Below are 23,941 nucleotides of genomic sequence, written 5' to 3' on the forward strand. Positions count from 1 at the left end.
AGGACTTCCTTTCAAGCACTCAATCGAGACAACCGCCTCTACACTATAGGAAAAAAAAAACAGCTGCACGACAGTGAAAGTATTTTCACTTCAACCCAGGGAGAGATTTTCAAGGGTTTTAGGACTTGGGCTGAGTCTGGAGGGCCGTCTCCACAATATTGCGGGAGCTCGAGCGTGAAATAAAAGTAAATGGCGAGATTGGAGAAGGTGACATATATCTTCGTTTCTCTGAAGGCGAGGGGGGACCGAGCATGGACTGAAGCAAGTCGCCCCACGCTCACAACACGACAGGGGCCCTGCAATATAAAATATTACTAACACCAGCACTTGGACTGCGATGTTACACTCAGTGGTGGTGAAGAGGGTGCTATGTATTGTTAAGTCCTAAGGGTGACCAGCTCCCTATTTCCTTCTCCAATAAATTCTAGTCAGCACACACACACACACACACACACACACACACACACACACACACACACACAGACACACACACACTACAAATGCATAAGATTCATATGAAACCATAAGTGAAAAGATTTGTCTTCCGTCTTTGATGCTACCGCTGGCTAAAGGGAAAATCATAAACGGAAAAATATATATAAGAATACATATACGCTTTATCACGGTACCATGAAAAATGACTCCAATGCATTTCCGGGCACAAGGCTCGAAATAGAATGTCAGGCACAGGCTGATTGCAGTGCAGATTATTGTCTAACAGGCTATCTATCAGGGTGTTGGTTTGGTGGAAGGAGGCAAGGGCTTTAGACAGAGCCATTCTGCAGGCCGTGCCAGGGGTGAGGGGATGGGACTGGCCAGGCTTGAGGTGGCAGGTGCTCCATGGCCCTCTGACCCCAATTTCATTTGTCCTCGTGCCAGGCCAGCAGAATGTATCTGTCCCCATGGTCACACGCACACACACACACACACACACGCACACGCACACGCACACGCACACGCACACGCACACGCACACGCACACGCACACGCACACACACACGGCAGCTGTTGACTTTCCTAAAAAAAAACACTACAGTCTATATAACCCTGACCCTCAAAACACAAATGTCCATCACCTTCAGAGGTTCATACAGACAGTAGTCTCTATAAGCCACCCTTTAATATTCGCATGCATGCGAGACCAGAATAGCCCCTCACAGAGCGGAGCAGCAACCAGGTGGAGCCAGAAATAGCTGTGGCCAAGGACAAGACAGACTTCTGTTACCGTGTGGGCCAGCGGCTTCAGGCTAGCCTCTGCTAACATGCAAAGCAATAGAGTAGACCAGCATTAACAGTAAAAGAAACTAATGAACTTCAAGGACTATTAGGTACACGGCAAAAAAAAAAATACTATTTGACAGATGCTTTCGGCGCCGCACAGGTAGTCTAATGTCAATGTGAGTCCATACCATCTGGTGCAGAGACAGATGAAGCCTGTAGGCTTATACCTTGAGCCCAAATGAACGAAAAAGAAACAGTGAATGCCAGAGAATCTGTCTAAATGCAACATTTATGTAAGATATGTGAGTTAGTGCTAATCCTCTTGGACCTGATAGTGGCATAAAAAAGTTGCCATTTGGCATGGACAGTTGGCATTGACCTAGGACTCACCAAACCTTCCTCTTTACACTGTGTGTTACTCCAAGATGTGACCATTTGATTTGCATTTAAATTATTTGGTAGCTGCAACAGGGCAAGCAGCACGCTTTGTTCATTTTCAGAATGACAAGTCTATATCAAGGAAATTAGAGTCAAGCATGTTTTCCTTACAGCAAAACCTGCTGTCATGCAATCTATATCTACAAAGCAATGATCTTTCTCAACTGCTACTCAACGCTCTTTGTGAACTGATGAGCGTAATTTACTCTGATCACAGATTCTACTTCTTGCTACCTTGTAATTAAAATTGAAGCATTTCCCAGCCTGATTGGGGTAAGGACCGACATAACAATGAACCAAGTGTGTTATTCGACAAGATGTGAATGAAACTCCTCGGGCCCACTTGTAACCTAGAAAATCATACATAATGATACACAACCATGAATATTTATGTTGCTTTTGGGCTACGTATTTATATTGCTTTTGGGCTGCATATGATAAAATAAACAACTAAACAGCCAAATGCTGCAAATCGCGTGCCTATTGGATTCTACCAGCCACTAATGTATTCCAGAGAGCAGACACCATATAGTCTAACAGCATTGCCTGGTAGGCCTTGTTTGGACACTGAAGCAAAACACAGCCTTCAACATCCTCTGATTTAGATTTATGCACGGTGGGGGGGGGGGGGGACAAGGGAAGTCAGTCATTCCATCAGAGGATGACTGAGCAACGTACAAGCAGCTACGCATTAGCGCTCCACTGTGGCCGCAGGCAAAAGATGCTCAAAAAGGAATAACCAATGTATGCTAGCGTTAGTTTTGTGAGCTACTATGGTAGATTACCCTCCAATAAAAAAAGAATCAATGTCAAAAGTATTTTAAAAAGCGACCGTTTGTCGCTTCAACTGTTCAATAAATAACTGTTAGTAAACAAATGTATTTATTGTTTTCGTTACTAGTGCAATGTCCTATTAACAAGATAAATATGTAACTGAATAGCTTTTGTGGGGCACTTGGGGATCTTCTGTCCGTTTAGTATGACTTTAGTTTACTTTGGATTCAGGCTTGGTGTGAAAAAGATTTTCTTCAAACCCCCACGGCTGAATAATAAACTAACATGAAATAAGAAATCTCAGTGGTGCAACTGCCACCAACGCTCCAGAAAAACTGTTAAAAATGCCAAAAAAGTGCATTTACATAGTGTGTTTGTCCAAAGCACTTTACAATGTGCATTACTGTACATCCACACAAACATTTACACACAGACGCCAACCTGCTCATCAGGAGCAGTTGCCGTTGTATGAATTAACCCATTCATTCAATGCGGGAATGCATCGCTGTGTCATTTTAGATTGTTTAGCTATAACCATTATTCTATACTTTGGGCTATTCAAAAAATAGCAGATCTACAAGCTGGTGCGCTATGAGCTTGTAGATCTGTTAGTTATTAAAAAAAATCGTGAACATTTGTGCAAATCTTTGAATATGTATATTTTTTCAAAGCGAACATTTGTGACTCAAATCTTTGATCTTTGATTCTACAAATATCTTCTAAATCAGTTTTTTGAAAAAACGTATGTTGCTATAATCAGTGGTTCTCAAACTTTTTTTCATGTGAAGGACCACCAAAAGTTATATGTATTTGGCCGCCGACCCCCCCCCCCCCCCCATCTCAAAATATGTTGTTTCAGGGACCCCCAGAAGCAAATATTTGAGTTAAAGATGTTCGCTTGAAAAAGTACATATATTAAAAAAAAAATAGTAGATCTACAAGCTCGTAGCGCAGCACTTGGTGCCGCGCTATGAGCTTGTATATCTGCTATTTTTAAATAGCCAAAATATAAAATATGACAAAACATTTAAATGACACAGATGCGTTCTCGGATTGAATGAGTTAAAAGTGTGTGCTCCACAGTAAAAAAATCACCAGCCTCTGAAACGACATTGTCTGGATCCAATCCAAGTCATCACACCCAAAATGTGAAATCGCATATATATCTCCAAAGGAATTCTGCATCCACAGATTCCTCCAAACGAACCGAACCATTTCCTGGTCCCCCAGCCAGGGTCGAATCATCATCAGAGGTGACACAGTGGGGTATAATGACAATGCGTTCAATGGGTTTGTCTCCTACCTGGGGTTCCCCCGCAGGGCGGCATGGTGCAGGGCGTTGAAGCCATTGTTGTTGGTGATGGTGACGTCGGCACCGGCCTCCAGCAGCACGGACAACATGTCGTCCCGTTTCTTGCTGATGGCGTCGTGCAGGGGCGTGTCACCCTCGGAGTCCTGTAAGTTAATCTTCTGTCAATTATTCCACTTATTATTCCACTTTCAACCTGGTGTCTCAATTTTGATCATTATGGGAGAAAAAGTTCCCAAATAACAAAAACTCATAAGCTCACAGTAGGACTTAAAGGGATACTTCACTTTCGGGCCGGGGAAACATTTAAAAAATATATAAAAAATAAATGAAAAAAGTTATGGAAAATTCATGGCCCCCTCACGCATTAGTAGGACACTCTAATGCGTGAGGGGGCCATGAATTTTCCATAACTTTTTTCATTTATTTTTAATATATTTTTTAAATGTTTCCCCGGCCCTAAAGTGAAGTATCCCTTTAACACGGTTATGGGCCTTTTTACTCAGTGATCAATGTCACTTTATGTCTCGAGTGATCTGACCTTGGGGACTATTCTGACTAACTTTAATGTGCAACATTTTCAGAGTAGGTGCAATGAGCAGCTATACCTGGAGGCTGGGGTGGCAGCCAAGATCCAGCAGGGTTTTGACCACCTGCAGGTGGCCTTTGTTGACAGCGATGTGCAGCGGCGTCTGCCGGCGCTTGTTCCTGGCGTTCAGGTCGGCCCCGCCCCGCTGCAGCACCTCGATGACGGATCCCTCGTCGCCGAACGCCGCGTGGTGCACCGCCCGGTCGCCATCCTTGTCCTGAGGACGGTCACAAAGACACAGTCATGACACTGCTAGGCCTGTCACAATTATTACATAATAGTCTAATCGCAGTTATTTGAGATAATCGTTTCCACGTGGAAAAATGTTCATACATTTTCAAACATTTTCCAAAAATAGCAGAAATAGCAGATGTACAAGCATACACAACACAAAGTGACGTGTTGTATATGCTTGTAGATCTGCTTGTAGATCAGCTATATCTGCAATTTTTTTCTAACTTTATTTTTTAAAGTATAAAATGATTAAATGTGTCAGTAATTCCTTTGTATATTTAAGTTATTTGTCATATCTGCCCTGCACAATTTGTTATTATGAAGCAAATAAAAGACCAAACAGAAATTAAATTTTCCAATGTTCAATGCCAAAAAAAAAACAATTAAATTGTTAATCGCAATTATTTGTGTGACAATTAATCGTCAACTTAAATTTGTAATCGTGAAAGCCCTAGACACTGCGCTCGAACTGGGATTGAACCTTTTTTTTGTTAAACCACATTGAGACTTCCACACGATATGAAAACCGCTTCCAGTCAAGATGTAGAACCAGCCACGTCTGTGTGCAGGGGGTGCTTCAAACTATCTCCGCTGACTAATACGAATTTAATGGCATGGATGATAAGAGCGAGTGGGAAATATTGAGGGAGACGGAAGACGATACAGACCTCGGCCTCCAGGTCCACGCTGTGTTTGAGCAGCAGCTTGAGCACGTCCACGTGTCCGTTCTGACTGGCCGCCTGCATGGCCGTGTGACCAGCACACTGCCCGTTCACCTGCAAACACACCAGCAGTCACACACTAAATACGTGTGTGTGTGTGTGTGTGTGTGTGTGTGTGTGTGTGTGTGTGTGTGTGTGTGTGTGTGTGTGTGTGTGTGTGTGTGTGTGTGTGTGTGTGTGTGTGTGTGTGTGTGTGTTGCAACCATCTATTATTTTCTCTGTGATTATTCTATCGATTACCTTTTCGATGAATCAAATAATCGAGGAGAGCGTTTTTGGATACTTTTTTTAAAATATTCATTTTAATACAAATATTTGAATTATTAGCGAATATAGCAGAACTACAAACGCACAACACTGTGACGCATTGTGAGCTTGTAGATCTACTATTTTACCTATTTTTGAAAATAAATTATTTTATCGATTGTGTTAATTTTTTCCTTTCCATAATCGATTAAATCAATTAGTTCAATTAACTGTTGCACCCCTAGTTAGTGTGTGTGTGTGTGTGTGTGTGTGTGTGTGTGTGTGTGTGTGTGTGTGTGTGTGTGTGTGTGTGTGTGTGTGCGTGCGTGCGGATGCGTGTGCGTGCACTTGTGTTTGTCAATGTGAAGCAGCATCATTTTATGTCGATCCACAAAACTAGCTGTTCACCTGGAGCACCACCAGCGTAGTAAGTGGCTGGGTGTGTGTGTGTGTGTGTGTGTGTGTGTTTCATTGCTAACTGCAGCACTGCAATAACTCAGAGCATAAATATTAATGCGGACTCCTTTGGGAGTCTCGAGACGTCTCTTGTCCTGGCGGCCGGATCACTTGGCCAGGCCCAGTGTGCTCAGCTTTAAGCAAATAATTCCATTGAAAGGCGCTGGGGCATCTGGCCAGCCTTCAGCACACTGACACACACACGCACGCACGCACACACACACAATCTCTCCCTCACTCTCTCTCAGAGTGAAGACAGTATTGCAAAGTGTTCAGGTGGCTTAGACCTTACCAACTCTAAAAAGTAATATGGCTCGTGTCCCCGGCAAATGGGTGTTTGCCCCCAGAGCCCCCTTGTCAGGACAGATCCTCTGGCCATGCAGGACTAGTGGATATCAGCTGGACACTGAGAGTGCTGCAATGCACACCGATGCACCTCAATGCCTCCTCTGGGCCGAAGCTTAATGCTTTTCTGATTGAGAGAGCAGCGGGAGGGAAGATCTCATAGCGCTCTCCTAGGAGCCAAATTGGCGGTCCTCTGTGTGTGTGTGTGTGTGTGTGTGTGTGTGTGTATGTGTGCCTGTGTGTGCACAGGGGGGGTGAATTCAAGAACAAATATCAGTGTACTCAGAGAGACACTCTGTGGTTTGCTATAACGCCCGAAGGCCAAAGGATTTTTCTTTTCATTAAACAGTAGCTAGCTACGGCTGCATTCTCAGGCCATCGTAGCTCAGTGTAAACTGATCAAGTGATCTGCTGATCAGAAGAGACTGATGCCAGGGAAGACACACACTGAAGCACTGTGAAACTCAACATAATAACATTAGCTAATACTAATAATAATACACCCCACCCCCCCATAGCAAAGTATGTTTGTTGCAGCACTTACGTCCACATCAGGTCGTTTAAGAATGTCCTCCACTTTGGCCAGATCTCCATTAGCTGCAGCCTTGACCAGCTCCTCATTGATATCTCCGGACTCCTGGGTCTCAAACAGCTTCTTCAGCAGCTGAGACAGACGTTCTACACACATGCACGCACGCACACGCACGCACACGCACACAAACAATGGGGCAAAAGCCATATCAGAGTGGTACTTTGTGTAGGTGAGAGAGAGAGAGAGAGAGACAGAGACAGAGACAGTGAGAGAGCATGTTAGGTTTTGTGCATTTAGTGCGTCAACAGAGTTGTACTGCGGTGGAGAGCAGCTGTATCCGTGCCTACCTCCAGAGGCGTTGGTGACAGCTGAGCCAGAGGGGGCAACCTTGGTGACAGCGGCGGGGTTGTACGTCCACGAGGTGCCACACACCTCTACCTTAAGGTCGCTGTCGGAGTAGATCTGCTGCACCCGCCCCACCTTACCCAGGGTCTGTGCAGAGAGACACCACAAACTCATTAGAAAAAAAGGGGGGGGGGGGGGGGGCATTATCTGTGAGTGAGACTGTGTGTGTGTGTGTGTGTGTGTGTGTGTGTGTGTGTGTGTGTGTGTGTGTGTGTGTGTGTGTGTGTGTGTGTGTGTGTGTGTGTGTGTGTGTGTGTGTGTGTGTGTGACTGTGTGTGTGTGTGTGTGAGAAAATCAGCTCAACATAAATAGTCAGCCATAGAGAGAGGGCAACAGGCATAAAACAGAGAGGTGGTTATTCGGCTAAGAAACTACTGGACCAGGAGAAGAGGAGAAAGTAATCGACAAGCCTGTTCCGTGCAAGAAAAAAACACTGACAGACCAGAGATTATCACAGGCAAATTTCAACTTTTTCCTCTCATTAGTCATTCAAAGGGCATCGACTCGCTGCACAAACAGCGAGAGACACAGAGAGAGAGAGAGACCCGTCTATTAGCCAGGTTATTCCCCATCTATACAGCCAATAACGGCATCCTCTCCAGGGTTTGGGAGGACGCGGCAAAATGCCTTCCAATTTCCAATCATATTGTGCCGTGCTGCACGAGGAGGAGGCACTTTGGAGTCCATGGAGCTACGGGGCTGGGGCCGTCCTGGAGGATGCTATCAATAATGGGGGGGGGGGGGGGGACTGCTGCAATAGCGGCAGCCGCAGCAGCAGACGGGGAACAGCCGTGGTTAGTGATCAAAGCTACAGCCCATCTCGGGGTTTTAAGGCTCATTAGCTGCCGAGAGGGGGCTAGTTTGGCAGGGATAAGTGGCATATTGTACTAGACTGGCGTTACACAGCCAACGGCGTTATGGGGCAGCAATGAATAAACTTCCATAATAAGGAAAGAATAGATTCTCTTTGAGATAGAGCAGAGGAGAAAAAAAGTAATCACTACCATAACGGCCATAATCTTTATGGTGTCCAGGCTAATTTGGCACAGAGGAATCTTTGGCATGTTTCTGTTATTTCTACACGGGAGATGAAGTCAGCACTGGCTAAAGACCATAGCGAGTAGCAGGAAATTACAATGGCTGTTAAAGTCACTCGGCCTTGTATTTAATTTTTGTGATTTATGAAAAGCAAAGTACAAATAAAATGACTTAATTGGGCCAAATTTCAGGTGTGAAAACTTTGCTGCTAACACATTAAGTGCCAGAGTTTTATTAAAACAGGGTACATCTAGTGCTGGCATTCTTTACCCGCTTACGCTGATATGTTTAGCGCTGTAGTGGCCACGACGAAGACACGGATGTAAACAATGCGGACGCGTGTACGATGGTCCCGTCTAACGCCCGGAACAATAACATCTCTCACGCGAGCCGTATTGCGGAGTGATCACGCACCGACAATGGCTCGTTTTCACCACTGTAAAAAGTTAAGGAGATCCGGCGGTTTTTATCAAGGAGATATAATGGGGAGTGGACGGAAGCCATGTTTTTTGGCACCCATCCACATCTGTCCCTTCCATTTTAGAGGCACCGTGGGTGATTCCAAAGTTGCACTAGGGCGCCCCTCGTAAAAAAGAAAAAAAGGAAACAAATTGCTAAAACGGTTTTAACCGTTTATGGCACTCCACGCATGGCTTTTCAAAAACGGTCCGGACCGTTTTTGGCACACAATATGTTAAATGCATTGGTGTATCTTATATCGTCGCTGTCGGGTGGAATACAGATGTACTTAACCGCTTTCAACATGGCATCCATAATTAGGGGATATCATTACGAAAAATGTCCAAATCTTTCAACAATGGCAACACGTTGCTAGCTTGTAGATTTTAGCTACTTTCGTGAGAAACTGTCATAGGCCGCAGTTTAAAATAGGACATTAAGTTATGAAAAAATAAAAGATGAAAAATATGGAGATACATGGTTTCTGCCCGACAGTGATGATACACAGTGTATACTTTATGTTATAAAGTATGAGACTCTTACAGGCAGCATTGCCTCAGCCCACTCTCCATGGCCCCTCTGCAGCAGCTTGATGCGGTCGATATCATAGCATATCTGGACCAAGTCTCCAACCAGAAACTGGGAAGTTCCACCCTCTGCCCCAGCTGCCACTTCTCCACTACGCACTACGTTGGCCTTGGTCAGCACAGCTGGGTTAAACGTCCACCTGAGGACACACAGCGTACCGTTACAGTATGTGCTGAACATATAGCAAACAGTAAACTCATTCTCATTACTCATAATAATCAGGAAATGTCATAGCAATGTCATGTAACAGTGTAGGCTTTAGAGTTGCACGGTATATTGTATTTAGCGATTATTTACAACTAGGGCTGTCCTCAACTATAGAACTCATCCGTACTCAGTCATAGGAATTTGACGACTAATCAACAAATCTGTAAAATTGTGTTTGATGCATAGATTTGTGCAGAGAGCAGCCTTTTCAAGTTGGTGGGGTTGAGGACTGAGGACTTAACTTCCTAGTGTTAATTTCACAATGGCTACTGGCAATTGAAAGTCATATACTGGCAAAATGAAAGGGTTATATGTAGAGTTCACAATTGGTAGTGTTGATCGACTAAGACCAAAACGATTCATCAATCGACTATTGATGGGGACTAGGAGGGGATAGCCCCATTTACAACATAGACTTTGGTTACAAATTTGAACTGACAACCATAAATGATCATATCAAAGTGATTAAACTTTCAATATTTGAAAGTCTGACTTAATTTATATCCAGACATTACATCAGATCAAGTGCATGCTGGCTGACTCTCACATTAAGAAGCTAAATGGAACAAAATGAACAGAATCATGCAACTATAATTTCCGTCCCGTTTTGGACATTGATGTGATACATTCAGAGAAAATATTCAAATAAAACTTTCTGTCACATCCTCCAGCCCAAATAATGCATTTAAAACAGCCAGTGAATCATAGAAGCTGACAGGGAATGTTCTCAGAGTCCAATTCAGAGAAAAGCTGGCCATATGAGGGTGGTGGTGGTGGGGTTGTGCCCATGACCTTACCTGTTCCCACTGGGGTATTGAACCACTATGTCATGGTCCTCGTCGATGCCACACACTGTGCCAGTGGTGGTGAGGGTCTCAAACATGCCGTCGGTCCACCCGCCATGACCATGCTGGAGGGACTGGACAATCTCCAGGTCCAAGTCAATGTTGACCAGGTCTCCAATCTGAAGACCACCAGGGTTCCTGTTGCCATTCTGCTCACCTGGGAGGGAGGACAGGACTAGGTTAGAATGAAGGAAATAATTGTTCAATTCTTAAAAGGTGGTTCAAGTGATATTTCTTGGTGTTAAAATGATTGATAAATAGCTCTATATAATGATAGTAATCCAGCTTCAGCTCTTCAATGAACAGAGAATAAAAGCTCTGGTTAGGATAGCAATTTTACCCAATCAGGAGAAATTATGAAACAAAACTAAAATGAGCAGACCCAATTGGAACTGGAACACTATCAAATTGAAGCTGATAAAATGATATTTGTGGGGTTCTCTCTCCTGACTGGATGAAATTGGTATTCCAACCTGAAAATATATTTTCTTTTTAATAAAGAGCTGAGGGAGACGCCTATTACTGAACTCTATAGAGATGATTACTATCTGAATACAGAGCCTTAACTTTTGAACAAAAAACGATTTGTTTTAACCCAAGAAAATATCACTCACAGAACCTTTAAACACTTAAGCCCTATTTTATACTTTCCAGAAATAGCGAAAATAGCCCATCTACAAGCTCACAACGTGTTGCATCACAATGCAGATTTTTTTAATTTAAATCATTAAAGTTGAAAATCAATGATGGCATTAAAAGTCGAATTAAAGTACAATCATGTGAAAAATACAAATAATTATTCAAATAATGTAAAACACATGAAGAGACAATAAAACAATCAAAAATTATGGAGCACAAAAAACATCAATTGCTCATTATTTACAATGTAGACTTTGCTTCCAAATTTGAACTGACAACACAAAGCTTTGATGATGATGCAGCGATGTTAACGCTGTTTGCATCATTTATTTTCTTTTTTTAACCAATAAGTGAGTGGATATTTGCCGTACATTGTTTTGACACAGAGGCATGTCTTCCTAATTGTACGATACACCCTGCAAGAAATAATTGTTACAGTGCTATATTCATATATAATAGGCAGTATGTGATCAAGTGCAGCAGGTGATGCATTCCTAAGAAAAGCGCTGGACTGAGGGGACGATGACGATGACAATGACGCCATCACACTGTGGAGGGGCTTTGCTGCAGTGTTGTAGCCGCTGCCAGGCCTTGCCCAGATACCCCTAGCCAGGAAGTCACTAAGGAAACATTTCCCTACTGGAATTCTTGGAATGCTGTGCCGGCATGACCCATGCCTTGCTCTGGTATCAAGGCACCCAGGTGACTGTGTGGTGCTGCCATCTTGTGGCCCCGGTGTGTAACTGCGACAGAAACTCTCCCTAACGCCCTTGGAATCCACTGCACCAGAACGCTGGGAGAAAGGATTGGTGCAATAATGAGGGTGGGCACAGATCACTGGCTTACTTACCTAGAACAGGACAGTGGTCACGGTAAAACGAGCCTCCTTTGGCATCCTGCACGCATTTCAGGTCCGACTGAAGGAGAGATGGGAGCAAGAGGATGAGATAATTAGCCAGTGGGTAATTCCATTAGACACTGATCATGAATTATGTCACGAGAAGTCACCATAAAAGCACAGAATAGGGACAACAGAGTTACCCTAAGGGCAAGCAAGGACAATGAAACATTACATTGCTGGGGAAAAGAAAGCGTTATCGTGTGGTGTTTTTTTGATGACTCAGAGATGTGCAGCCACTGTGGCAGAGTTAGAGGGCAGAGATGATTACAAGGCAGTGCAGACATTCCTCTGAAGTGATGGGACCTTACAGGCCTCAGGAACGAATACAAGTCCCAACAAATGAAGAAGAAAAACCTGCGCCAACGGGATTAAAGTTGATCTTATTGTGATGCTATTTGCACAAAATAATTACTACACTGTAAAATCTTCAGTGGTCATTTAACTCTGAGAGAGTTAAAATGTAACCAAATGGATTTGGGTTAAATTAACAGTGAGGATTTTACTGCGTACAACACAGGAAAAGGAGTTGACTTGCTTGGGTGTTTTTTTTGTACATAATATAGCTGCAGTGGCTTCTTTTTTTTTTTTTTCTCACTGTCTCTCAAGAGTGGGGTGCTTCAGTTAAAAATGGCCGTGCTGAAGGAAGGTGGGGGGGAGGTGGTGTAATCTGTGACTTGCTTAATTCAGAAGCAGATGCCATCTACCTTACCCTCAAGACCGTTTCAACCTATTAGGATAACAAAGGACAAATCTGTTACACGACCGAGAAACCTCATTGGCCCCTTCGTAAAAGGCAGAGGGGGTCTCTCCGCCAATGAGAGATAAGCTTTTCATTGGGGGTGTGTGCATAGCCAGAGCTCCGATAAAAACCAAGGACCCCCCCCGTCTCTCTCATGCTGACCTCCATGTTCACCCTCCCCCGGCAAAAAAAAGAAACGCCAAAAGAACCAGATTGTCTTTATCATGTAGATACCCTCTCTTTCCAGCTGCCTACACAATAGTGCCTCACGCATGCTGGCTGCGTGGCTCCAACAAAGCCCTGGCAGCCTCAGCCCTATGGTCAAACACAAAAGCCACACGGGCAGCTGATCCTTTGTAAGACTGAGTGTGTGTGTGTCTGTGTATGCGTGTCTGAACTGGAAGTTTACTCACCATCCCCTCAAAGCCAACTCTGTACAGGTTCTTGGCCCCGTTGTCCCACAGTACGTAGGCAGCACTGTGAGGGCTGGCGGCACTCCAGTCCTGTATCTCTGTCACCTGCAGGGAGGTACGCAAAAGGCACAAAACGAAACCATTACGTCAAGGCACCTGAGATGGGGTTTCCATCTTGCAAATGGGCATAAAAGTGCACTTCAAGTTATACGTCAATAATATGTCTTTCAACCACTTAGGCCCTCGATGCTTCATTGTATGACAAAGGGTGAAGATAGCAGATTTTTGTAAATCTTTAGGAACACCATGGTTAAGAATATGGTTAAGAACAGTGCCACGGACCATTCTTGGAGGAGTTGATCACGTTATAATGCAGTATGGAGGTCCGTCTACAGACCAGCTACAGGGGCAATAATTTGCACTTTAAGATGAGCATGTCAGCTTTATTGTTCCCGAACCCCCACCCCACCTCCCATCTTCGGACAGGGCCTCAGTCTGTGTGCAGGTATAGCAGCTAATCCATAGACTGCATTGTCTGCAGTTCTGTATGCCATTCCATCACTATGTTGAGACTTCATGAAGGCAGGGACATATTAGTGAGTGGGAGTCGGCAAGGACCCAACGATTTGATTGCATTTTGATTCTTTTGACTTGCAATTTGATTTTGTCTCGATTCTCCATGCACTGCAATTCTTTCTTTGAATAGGCTCCACTTTTTCTTTTTTTTCATTTTACTGCAGTAGCAAACCTCTCAGGTGATTTTTATTATACCTTTGTGACTGTTACAGCAATTGTTTCCAGAGACGCAGTAAAAACAAGGATCAAGCACAACTGCACTAAAATACAGCAACATGCACACACACTGCAAAAATTCCCTACCACGCTGGCTGTGATTTTTTTTCCTTATTTTTTTTAATTAAAAGTGACTCAAGTAAAGTCATCTGAAATGAAAAATCTTTTGCATTAACAGTCATTGCAGATAAGTCTTCTTTGTCAGAACCTGGGACTTTATTTGAATAATTTTAAAGCAGTCCCAGAGGGACACTCTAACTAAGAGTCTGTGGTAGAGGCAAGAGTAGCCAATGAGCAAGGCGTTGTGGAGAAACTTTTCCTTTTCAAGAGCTCCTTGGCTGCCGAGTTTAACAAGAAAGAAACAAATGAGAACTTAAAAGATGTCAAGTGTGTCCACTTTATAAAATATGCCCAATTAGAAAACATAGAACCAAAATTATCTACATGAAGTGATTTTCAGGCCATTTATGCGTGTGTACCCATGGACGAGTCAACCGCAATTTGTAAAAAAATGGTCGGAGCTGTATTACAATAATTAACAGTTTAGCCTACGGTAAAAACATATTTCAAATCATTAGATTATATGAATGCTCATTCCAGGCATAATAAATTAAGCAGCCTTAGGAGGCTACATTCGCACTAAACTGACAGCTCATCTTGCTACAGGACATGTAATAGCGGTTTTCTGGGGAGCATATTGCTTACAGCATCATAAAACAATAATGAGATATGCCATTAAATAACAGCAAAATGAATTCTTAAATTGCCTGCAGGGACTCTTAAATTGAATACATCGGGGTCTGGACCGGAGTCAAAATACAAGCTCTTTATGGCGCTGCTCCAATGTAAATTTTAATAGACAACCCCATCAGACTGCAAGGACATATTTGTATTCTCTGAAAATAATATGAATTTGAATGGGTGGGATGAAATCAAAATAAGATCTTAATAGGAACCTTTTATTAAGGAGTTTTATGAATTCTGAGTTGAAAAATACAATTATTCATACCCGATTGCCAAACAATTAGCCAGCAATGTCTATTTTAAAATCACCCGAGTGCACCAACAATTCCAAAATAAACCTCTGCTGGTTCACAACTATTTGCAGTCACATTTCATACATAATGGGGCTGTCAAACTATAAAACAATTTAACCATATTAATAATGAATTAATCATCAATCCTAAAAGATAAATGACTCTCTCTCTCTCTTTCTCCGTTGCTCTCGCTCTCACCCAGTTGTGCCGTGTGATTTGAGCCGTTGCCTACGTAAATTGTGCAGCATTTTCTGGCAATAACTGACTTGTGATTTTTCCCCATCCAGATAGGGCCACAGACAGGGTCTCCATCCATCTTATTTGGATCATTCTTTGGATCTATCAGCTATCAGATAACAAAGCGACGACTAGGCATTATGCTAACTTACTTTCTATTTCGTCTACAACGCTGCAGTGAAATCCACGTAACTGCGTTCTACTACCTTAGTGTTGTGAAAGGAAACACAAATCCCTTGGTGGGTGTATAATGTAAATACCAAAGAAAAGTTATTAACCACAAAATCATTATAAACGGCTGTTTGTTTTTTAGCAAGAAATAACCTCTAGAGCGACTAGTTCCAGCAGGGGGCGGAGGCAAAAATCTCAAACAGCATAAAAGAACAAAGAATAGCCCTGCAGACGCGCAAGAGACCATAGACATAAATAGGTATACGTCTCATTGGCCAGTGGGGTCGCACGTCAACACCACCCCCATATTATGTGGGGAAGGTCCCATTTCTACTGAAAGAAATATGCCTGTGTTGTATAGAAGTACCTGAGACTTTAAAAAAAATCTGTTTTATAACCATTAAGGCGGTTACACACCGGCGAATATGCGAATATACGCAAAATTCGGACTCGTTCCGAATAATTAAAAGACGCTTTTTTCGCTCCGCGAAACTGGTGTGGACACTTGCATTGACTTTATAAGGTTTTTAAAAAAAACATATTATTCGCATGAAAAAAATCGCCTTGGTGTGTACTGTTACCATCTACACAGTATGTAAGATAAGGTGTCTTGGTAATGGAAACCCACATTGTTTTTAATTTAACCACATATCCTATATCATAACATAACTACATGTCTGACATTTCGAAGAAACTAGACCACGTGAAAATCAGAATGGGAGAACAATGGGAGATCCGGGCACACAAGTTAAAAGATGGAGCAGCCTTTATTTAATACACCAACATGTTTCGACCACAAACGGTCTTCATCAGGGATAAAATGTAGACCGCTTGTGGTAATACACCAAGATGCTGGTGTATTATATGAAGGCTGCTCCCTCTTTTAACTCAAGTGCCCGGATCTCCCATTTTTTATCCGATGTCTTATCCCGTCTGATGGAGGAGGACTTTTTACTATTTTAACTCTGTTGACTTTTAAGTCTCTGGTGAGCACCTGGTTGCCTCGTTCTCTCTGCCACAGTTGAGAATTCAGCAAGTCATTATTATTTTAATTGTGGCGAGACCTCCTGCTTCAGACATACATGGGTCATAAACGCATTAGGAGGCACGGCTCTCCCCACAAAATATGGTGGCTGCGATGAGATGCATTGCTCCAATGAACCACCGTGGCCAATGAGGTATCTACGTGTATGTCACAGGGAAATTGGCATTCCAGGGAAATTGAAAGAGGAGCGCTCGCTTTTTGGCGCGGGGCTTCGGCGCGAGCTTTTCGAGACAGGGTTTTTTACGCGAGGCTCGCGAGGAGGAGGAGGCCCGAGGCGGGGCTTTGATACGAGGAGGAGGAGGAGGCGCGAAGCGGGGCTTTGATACGAGGCGGCGCGAGGAGGAGGAGGCGCGAGGCGGGGCTTTGATGCGAGGCCGACCTGGCTTTTGTTGTTCCCCCCCACATAGCAACCAGGAAGCTACGCTAGGGGAACGCTGAACACACGTTCACACGCACACGTGATAATAGTTATTGTCCATGACGGAGGCGCGCCGACTCAGCAGAGCTTGAGGCCGAGGAGGCGTGCCCAGGCGCGAGTGCCCGCGCCGACTGGCCGAAGGTCTGCTAGTCGAATCAGCGCCGTCCGAGTTGTGAACCGATAGGGGGAGAATAGATCTTTTCATGGGTTACAGTCTATGGTTACTATCCAGTGTCCACGACGACACACATGTGTGCGTGGGCATGTGTGCGCAGCGCATGCACACACGCACACGCGTGCGCACACATGCACACGCACACACGCTTGCATTCATTGCCCTCTAGTGTTGGTTATACAGAATTGCCTGGGTGGGTGGTAAAAACAAGCGCTCCTTTTCCAATTTCCCTGGAATGCCAATTTCCCTGTAACATATATATCTATGCAGGAGACAAAGGGACTGTAACACCCGCGAAGCATTATGGGACAGACATATTTTATGAAAGGACAGTTCTAATGACTGTCCGTGAAATCTCTGTTGTGCCGTTTTCAGTTCAGTTATTTACTCACTCTAATTAACCCATTAAGACCGGGAAAGAAATCAGTGTCATTTTAGATTTCTTTGGCTTTTCAAAAATAGCAGATATACAAGTGCATAGCGTGGCACCGAGTGCCGCGCTATGAGCTTGTAGATCTGCTATTTTTGAAAAATCTTGAAAATGGGTGCAAATGTTTGATTATAAATATTTTTAAACCGAACATTTTGAACACAAATCTTTGCTTCTGGGGGGTCCCTGGAACTAAATATTTTGAGATGGGGGTCTGCGGCCAGTATCATTTTGAGGGGTCCTTGACATGATAAAGCTTGAGAACCACTGATATTATAGCAACATACGTTTATTTTTTTCAAAAAACTGTTAGGATTTAGAAGATATTTGTGGAATCGGCCTCAGGTCTTAACTCTTTCACTGCCACACTTATTTCAGACTGTGTCGTCCCAGTGCCAGGAAAAAGGTGCATTTTTTCTCCGTTTGTTTTTTAACATTGAAGTGAATGTAGCAGCATTTTTTTGGATAGCGTTATCTCCTAGTTCCTTTGAGATAACCAAAAAAAAAAAAAACCAAAAAATTCCAAAAAAAACAATAATAATAATAATATTTTTTTCAATTTTTAAAAAAAAAATATTTCCGTCTTTCCGTCATTGGCCATGATAGCCATAGAGCCATCGGACGGGAATTCCCGTTTTTGGCAGTTAAAGAGTTAATGGGTTAACCAATCCAATATCTAATTATTTTGCTATTAACTGCCTTTTCATATGATATGAAAAAAACTAAAATGCCATCCTCCCCAATATCTCACCTTTCCTCTCCTGCCGTTGCCTCCGTCCTGGTCCTCCCACTGCCAGTCCACTCCTCTCACCACCCGGCCACCAGTGAAGATCCCCCTGGCTGTGATTTTCTTTGACTTGCGACGGGACTCCAGTAAGACTCTGTACCAAGAGACAAAGAATGGTTCTTCATTAACATCACTTCTTTTGGGAATTAGCATTGTTAAAATTGACCATACTCAAGAAGCTGTAAACCAGAAATACGGTCAATGGAGAAGAACTGCTACTGAAACTGAAAGCATACACATAATAGAAATAGACACCGCATTGGCCACTGGATTGTACGTCAACATCACCGCCATATTGGTATGGGCGACTTGCCATAATAACTCCACTGCAAGAAATATGCCTGAGTCAACAGAAGTGACACCCTATAGACATTTTTGGCTGTAGTTCTTTTACAGGCTTTTCTCCTCATGAGATGAGAAAAGGCTGGGAAAGAGGTTAGATAACATGTGAAATGGCAAAATATAATTTTAACCACTTTCAACCTGGCATCGCTATTTTGAGCATGTCACTACAGGCGAAAATGTATAATTTAAAATACTTTCTAAAATAGCCCATCTACACAATGCACTGCAGTGCCATTTATAATTATGAAATAGGTCTGAAGTGGTTAAAAGAACATGGCATGGTGGAGGTTTATTGTAGTTGCCCAGAAAGTATATTTTTTTGTCAGCAGCAACATACGGTAATCATTTCCACCGACTATTCCCAGGACACCGATATGGAGGCCAAGTTTGACTGTGTGGTCTGAAATATTCCCATTTTTTGATCACAATGGAAGGGAAGCCACACTCTTACTGCCATGGGGCCAGGCTGGTGGTTTACCAGAGAGCTATTAGACTGTCAGATGGCAAAGTCTGAGCTATATAAGAATATGAACATTACATCCCGTTCTTCATGACAGTACAACCACAAGCTCCCAACAACCAGCCCAACAGCAAGGGGTGTCGCTCAAGTATTGCGACATATAAATACTATGATCATATGTATTCAACAACGGTAAAGAGAAATGCACTTGGCTATTGTGTTGTGTTAGGGTTGATTTTCTGCTGACGCTGAAATCTAGTGCCAGCCACAAACAAACCTTAGTTTATAAGGCGATGTTATTATTTTCATTTTTTTTTACTGCAGTCAAAATGTACGAAAGGTATCACCTCACAACACTGTGTGTTCTTAGTGGCAACTCCTACCCCTGGCCCTGCTATACCCAGCCATCATGGGACTGCCAGTGCAAATCATCAGGTCTTAGTTAAACCCATTGAGACCTGAAGCCGATTCTACATGTCTCCTAAACCCCAACAGTTTTCTGAAAAAACGTATCTTTCTATATCAGCAGTGCTCAAACTTTTTCATGTCAAGGACCCCCAAAATTATATGTTTTTGGCCGCGGACCCCCATCAAAATATTTTGTTCCAGGGACCCCCCAGAAGCAAAGATTTGAGTTAAAAATGTTCGCTTTAAATATATATATATATATTCAAAGATTTGCACACATTTCCACGATTTTTCAAAAATAGCAGATCTACAAGCTCGTAGCGCGGCACTCGGTGCCGCGCTATGAGCTTGTAGATCTGCTATTTTTGAATAGCCCAAAGTGTAAAATAATGCTTTTTAGCTCAAATCTAAAAATGACACAGTTCCAGGTCTTAATGGGTTAAGTAGCTGTGGGTAAATATCAGCCAGGCCCAGGAGGCATTTACTTTGAGGTTGAGAGTGTTACTAGTTTATAGTTCCAGTATGTCTACAAGTATAATATAAATGACTAACAAATTGCCCAGAAGATCTTAGACCATCAAACCACAATGCACCTGTAGATGGTAGACATGGCAGCTGGACAGTGCAAGTCTAACCAAAGCTAACAGCTTGTGGCCTCTAGACACTCCCCCCTGCAGCAGTCAGTGAAAGAATCTAATATGGCATAACAAAGCACCCCACTACTACGCCGTCAGAGCAATGTGGATAGGGAGACACCTCCAGTGTCCATTGTGTGCTACCATGCACTAACTGTCTCGGGGGAACTGAAGTCACACTTAGTTGAAAAGGCCGCCAGCTGTTGGGCCATGCGTTCATCTACTCAACATCACAATAGAGGCTTCCCTGAAACACGGCTGAACAGGATTGCCCTATCTCAAATATTGCCACAGTGAGCTATGGCAAGATTTAGTGTGGTTTGTTCATTCATTGTTCACATTCACACATTGTGAAAAATACAGAAGGAAAAATGTATATGCACAATTCAAAAATGCCTTTTTCTCGAGCCAACCATGAGCTGCATGTACAATATGAGATATGTAAAATGCTATAAAATCTAAAGTCTTGCTTTCAACCACCTTATTTTATAATAAGGACACGCAAGTGCCATATTTATTTGCATAAATGAACACAGCAATATGATAATGATAAGATCAGGTTCAGAAGTGACGTCACTCGACTTCATGCTAAGCAAACCATCTTCTATATAACCCTTTTGCGATACAAGCTACTATTATTATACGGTCATCGTTGAGACAGAACCCAAACAACATCTAAACCTGGAGGTTGAGCTGTTGCTTGGCAACAGTGGGCTAGGAGTGGTGGACACTGGACACATGTTGTGGCGGTTGGCTGAGAGGCAGGTCTCAAACAAGACCTCTCAAATGTCACTGACACATAGGGGCAGCACAAAGCCAAAGTAACGGAGTGAACTGCTGGGTCACCCAATACATGAGGCGCTAGAGCTACAAAACCACCTGGTTTGGTTTAGTTACGGGTGCAGCAGACACGACGACGCGAGGTATCCTGTTGACGACAGTGGTGCTGTGGCACAGACTAACCTCTCGCTGCCAGGAGTGGTGATCCTGTAGAACCGGTGTCTCAGGTGATGCTTGTCTCCATGGTAACAGGTTGTGCAGAGGTCATAGTTGGTGCACTCGGCACACTTCCAGCGAATCCCGATGATGGGCTGTTGGCGGCAGGTGTCGCACATGGTCCCGTCATGCTTGATGCCTGAGGGGTTGCAAAGCAAAAGCGAACACCTCGCATTGTGAGCATGTAGATCCGTCTGCTATTTTCGCAGAATATTATTCGCCTATTATGACATGCCCAAAATAGAGATGCTATGGTTCATGTGGTTAAAACTAAAATGGCTTTAGTTTAACAACTTGAAGTTCACCCTATCACCCTATTCTGGGCAGGTCAAAATAGTGGAACATTCGGCGGAAATACGCAAACATTCAGAAAAAATAACAGGCACCGATATTATGCTTTTTTTTAAATAATCGGCATCAGACGATTTTGCGCCCGACTATTCTTTTTTTTTATTGCCCATCTGCAGTTTAGAACACTGATCACAGCTTTCTATGTCCATGAACATGTGCACTGTTATCTACAGTTATCTACACAGGTTAATAACTGTTTCACATTATTAATGTTGTATTTCATTAGATGCAACAACAAAAACAAGATAATCGTTTTTCAATCAGTCTTCCCTATAAATATCGGCATCGGCCACTGAAAGACCATAATCGATCGATCACTAATTATGAGGTTGCAGATTGGCTCTTTTTGGCCGAGAGAAAAAGGAGAGGCCCAAGACCCAGGACAACAAGGTATATAGGGGTTTTAAGTGAACTACAGTTTGTTTTTTATGCTTTGATAAATAAGATTATGATTTTGTTCTTACATTTGTATTAATTATCTTTCATCAGGGGGGGGGGGGGCACATGTATCACCCATTAGACATGTAAACAAGGGGGCACCCTGCGGCTCACCTGGTAAAAAGAGTGCAATCAACATAAAGCTACAGTACTTCCACAGCAGGCCAGGGTTCGTATCCGACCCAAGTCTCTTTTCTGCATTTCAACCTCTCTATCCAAATTAAGCAGACATGCTGAAAAATCTTATATAAAAAAAAAGGCCACCAGGCCAGGGCCATTGATAGAGTATGGCAACAGTTTAGTGATGCACCATCACTACCAGTCTGAAATGATCTAGTAAAAATAGACAGCATCTATCTTGACAACATTTTTGTAGATGGAAGGATAGTATTGTCACATTCTGTATAATCTTACTCCCCATTATGTTGTTGATAGGTCTAAAGTTGCTGACCTGAATCATTATCAAATGAAACATCACTTTAAGAAGATGAAAAGCTGAACTGAACTCTGTCACATTCACTTGGCAATGAGTAATCATAAGCAACACTGACAGTTATCAAAAATGATAACATACACGAATTCCCATAATTACATCCTTTCCCACACTAAGATCACTGCTTGCTCTGGTTAAGTTTGCAGCAGGTAAACCCTTCACAGGGTCCCTGTTAATTCATCTATTTGTAACTCTGTGTACAAATGTAAACATTGATTGATTGATTGATTACTTTTTTTACTTTATTAGCAGTTTGCAAAAAAAAAAAGCACAGCAAAGTACAGTTCAATACAAGGTCTGCTAAGAGGAGACCTTGGGTGAATCACCAAGTTTAATCTGCAACATACAAACAGTATACAATATGTAGTAGGGGGTCCCTGCTTCATCTCTCTCAGCTAAGGGGGTCCTTGGCCAGAAAAAAACGTTTAAGACCCCCTGGTCTAATGAGCTTAACTACCTGTGGGTGCGCTGTCAAAGATCCTCACGTCGTAGGCTCCGGAGCAGCGGTAGTTGGCCGCGGTGCCGTTGTCCCAGACCACCACCACCTCCTCGGGACTTTCGAAACTCCTGACCGTGCCGACGTGCCCCTCTCCGCCGTCCTGCTTGCCCCACTTCCAGTCCGGTCCGCGGAGCACCCTCGCCCCGACCCCCTCCATCATCACCCGGTTATTCCTGCCCGTGGTCATTGTTGTTGTCGATAAGGACACCGCAGCAGCAACGCCACAGCGAGTTGTATGAAGTTAGCCCAGGGAAGCTATGCTGCTTGCTAGCCCGTTATAGTGGACCGACGTGGAAAAAGCAACAGGACACAGAAGCTAAAACAGGCTAGCAACACCCCCTCCCCCCCGCCCCCACCCCAAGGAAGCTGTTCAACACCACGCACTTTCTTACATAAAAAAAACCTATTCTCAGCGCCTTCTTTCCATGTTTTAACACATCCAGATGGGGAAAGCGATCACCCACAAGCTCGTAAAGTGAAGCCACATTGCTAGATGGTTGCCAAGATCTTTGTTGGCAAAGTGGATGTCCCTCCTCCTCCTCCTCCTCCTCCACTTCCACACAACAAGAATGTATCTGCCACCTCTTACACTGGGCTAGCTTGATGGCTAATGCTTCGCTAGCGAGCTACCGTAATAAACCCCCCCCTGTTCGTTCCTGGTTAGCAGCTAATGTTGATCGTTAAAGAAGTAACGTGGTAGTCCGCCCTTCTGCGTCTCCCCCGCGGTCGGTGTTGGATGCGAGGAGCGCCGGGGGTTTGGTCCGTTATGTCGGGCTTTCTTTGTCCAACGGCTCCCTGCTGGAGTCAACTCAGAACGTACGCGTCGCCATTATTGTCAATCAGACTCAGCGTTGAAGCGACTAGACTAGAGCAGTGGTTCTCAACCTATGGGTCGGGGAACCCCAGGGGGGTCCCCACATGATGTTCGGGGGGGGGGGGGGGGGTCCCCAGATGACAGTGAAGTGATAATTTAAGGACTTTTATGACCTTATTAATACCTAAAAAAAAGAAAGAATACATTTACTGCGTCAAAAGAAATCAACAAACTAGGCCTACTATAAAAACTGGTCAAACATTGGCCAAATTGTCGAATAATATAAGAAAGACAAAAAAATGAAAATAGC

At 43.5% G+C, this 23,941-nt stretch overlaps 1 protein-coding gene across 5 annotated transcripts in view; it reads right to left on the bottom strand.

The window, feature by feature from the left end:
- The window catches only part of mib1 (MIB E3 ubiquitin protein ligase 1), a 69,115-nt gene extending 45,983 nt beyond the window's left edge, over positions 1-23,132 (bottom strand). For 3 of the 5 annotated variants that reach the window (XM_080439378.1, XM_080439376.1, XM_080439375.1), the window contains exons 1-12: positions 22,776-23,132; positions 21,004-21,175; positions 18,157-18,286; positions 13,101-13,205; positions 11,898-11,964; positions 10,361-10,565; positions 9,312-9,495; positions 7,214-7,358; positions 6,879-7,012; positions 5,234-5,341; positions 4,351-4,548; positions 3,737-3,900 (exon numbers count right to left, since the gene is read on the bottom strand). In XM_080439378.1, coding sequence (XP_080295504.1) covers positions 3,737-3,900; positions 4,351-4,548; positions 5,234-5,341; positions 6,879-7,012; positions 7,214-7,358; positions 9,312-9,495; positions 10,361-10,565; positions 11,898-11,964; positions 13,101-13,205; positions 18,157-18,286; positions 21,004-21,175; positions 22,776-23,004 — 1,841 coding nt within the window. In that variant the 5' untranslated portion in view covers positions 23,005-23,132. The remainder of the gene's footprint in view (positions 1-3,736; positions 3,901-4,350; positions 4,549-5,233; positions 5,342-6,878; positions 7,013-7,213; positions 7,359-9,311; positions 9,496-10,360; positions 10,566-11,897; positions 11,965-13,100; positions 13,206-18,156; positions 18,287-21,003; positions 21,176-22,775) is intronic. The other 2 variants (XM_080439379.1, XM_080439377.1) reach the window with 1 other exon arrangement.
- Positions 23,133-23,941: the final 809 nt, after the last annotated feature.

Source organism: Gymnoscopelus braueri, assembly GCF_963280865.1.
Source record: "Gymnoscopelus braueri genome assembly, chromosome: 10".
NCBI lineage: Eukaryota > Metazoa > Chordata > Actinopteri > Myctophiformes > Myctophidae > Gymnoscopelus > Gymnoscopelus braueri.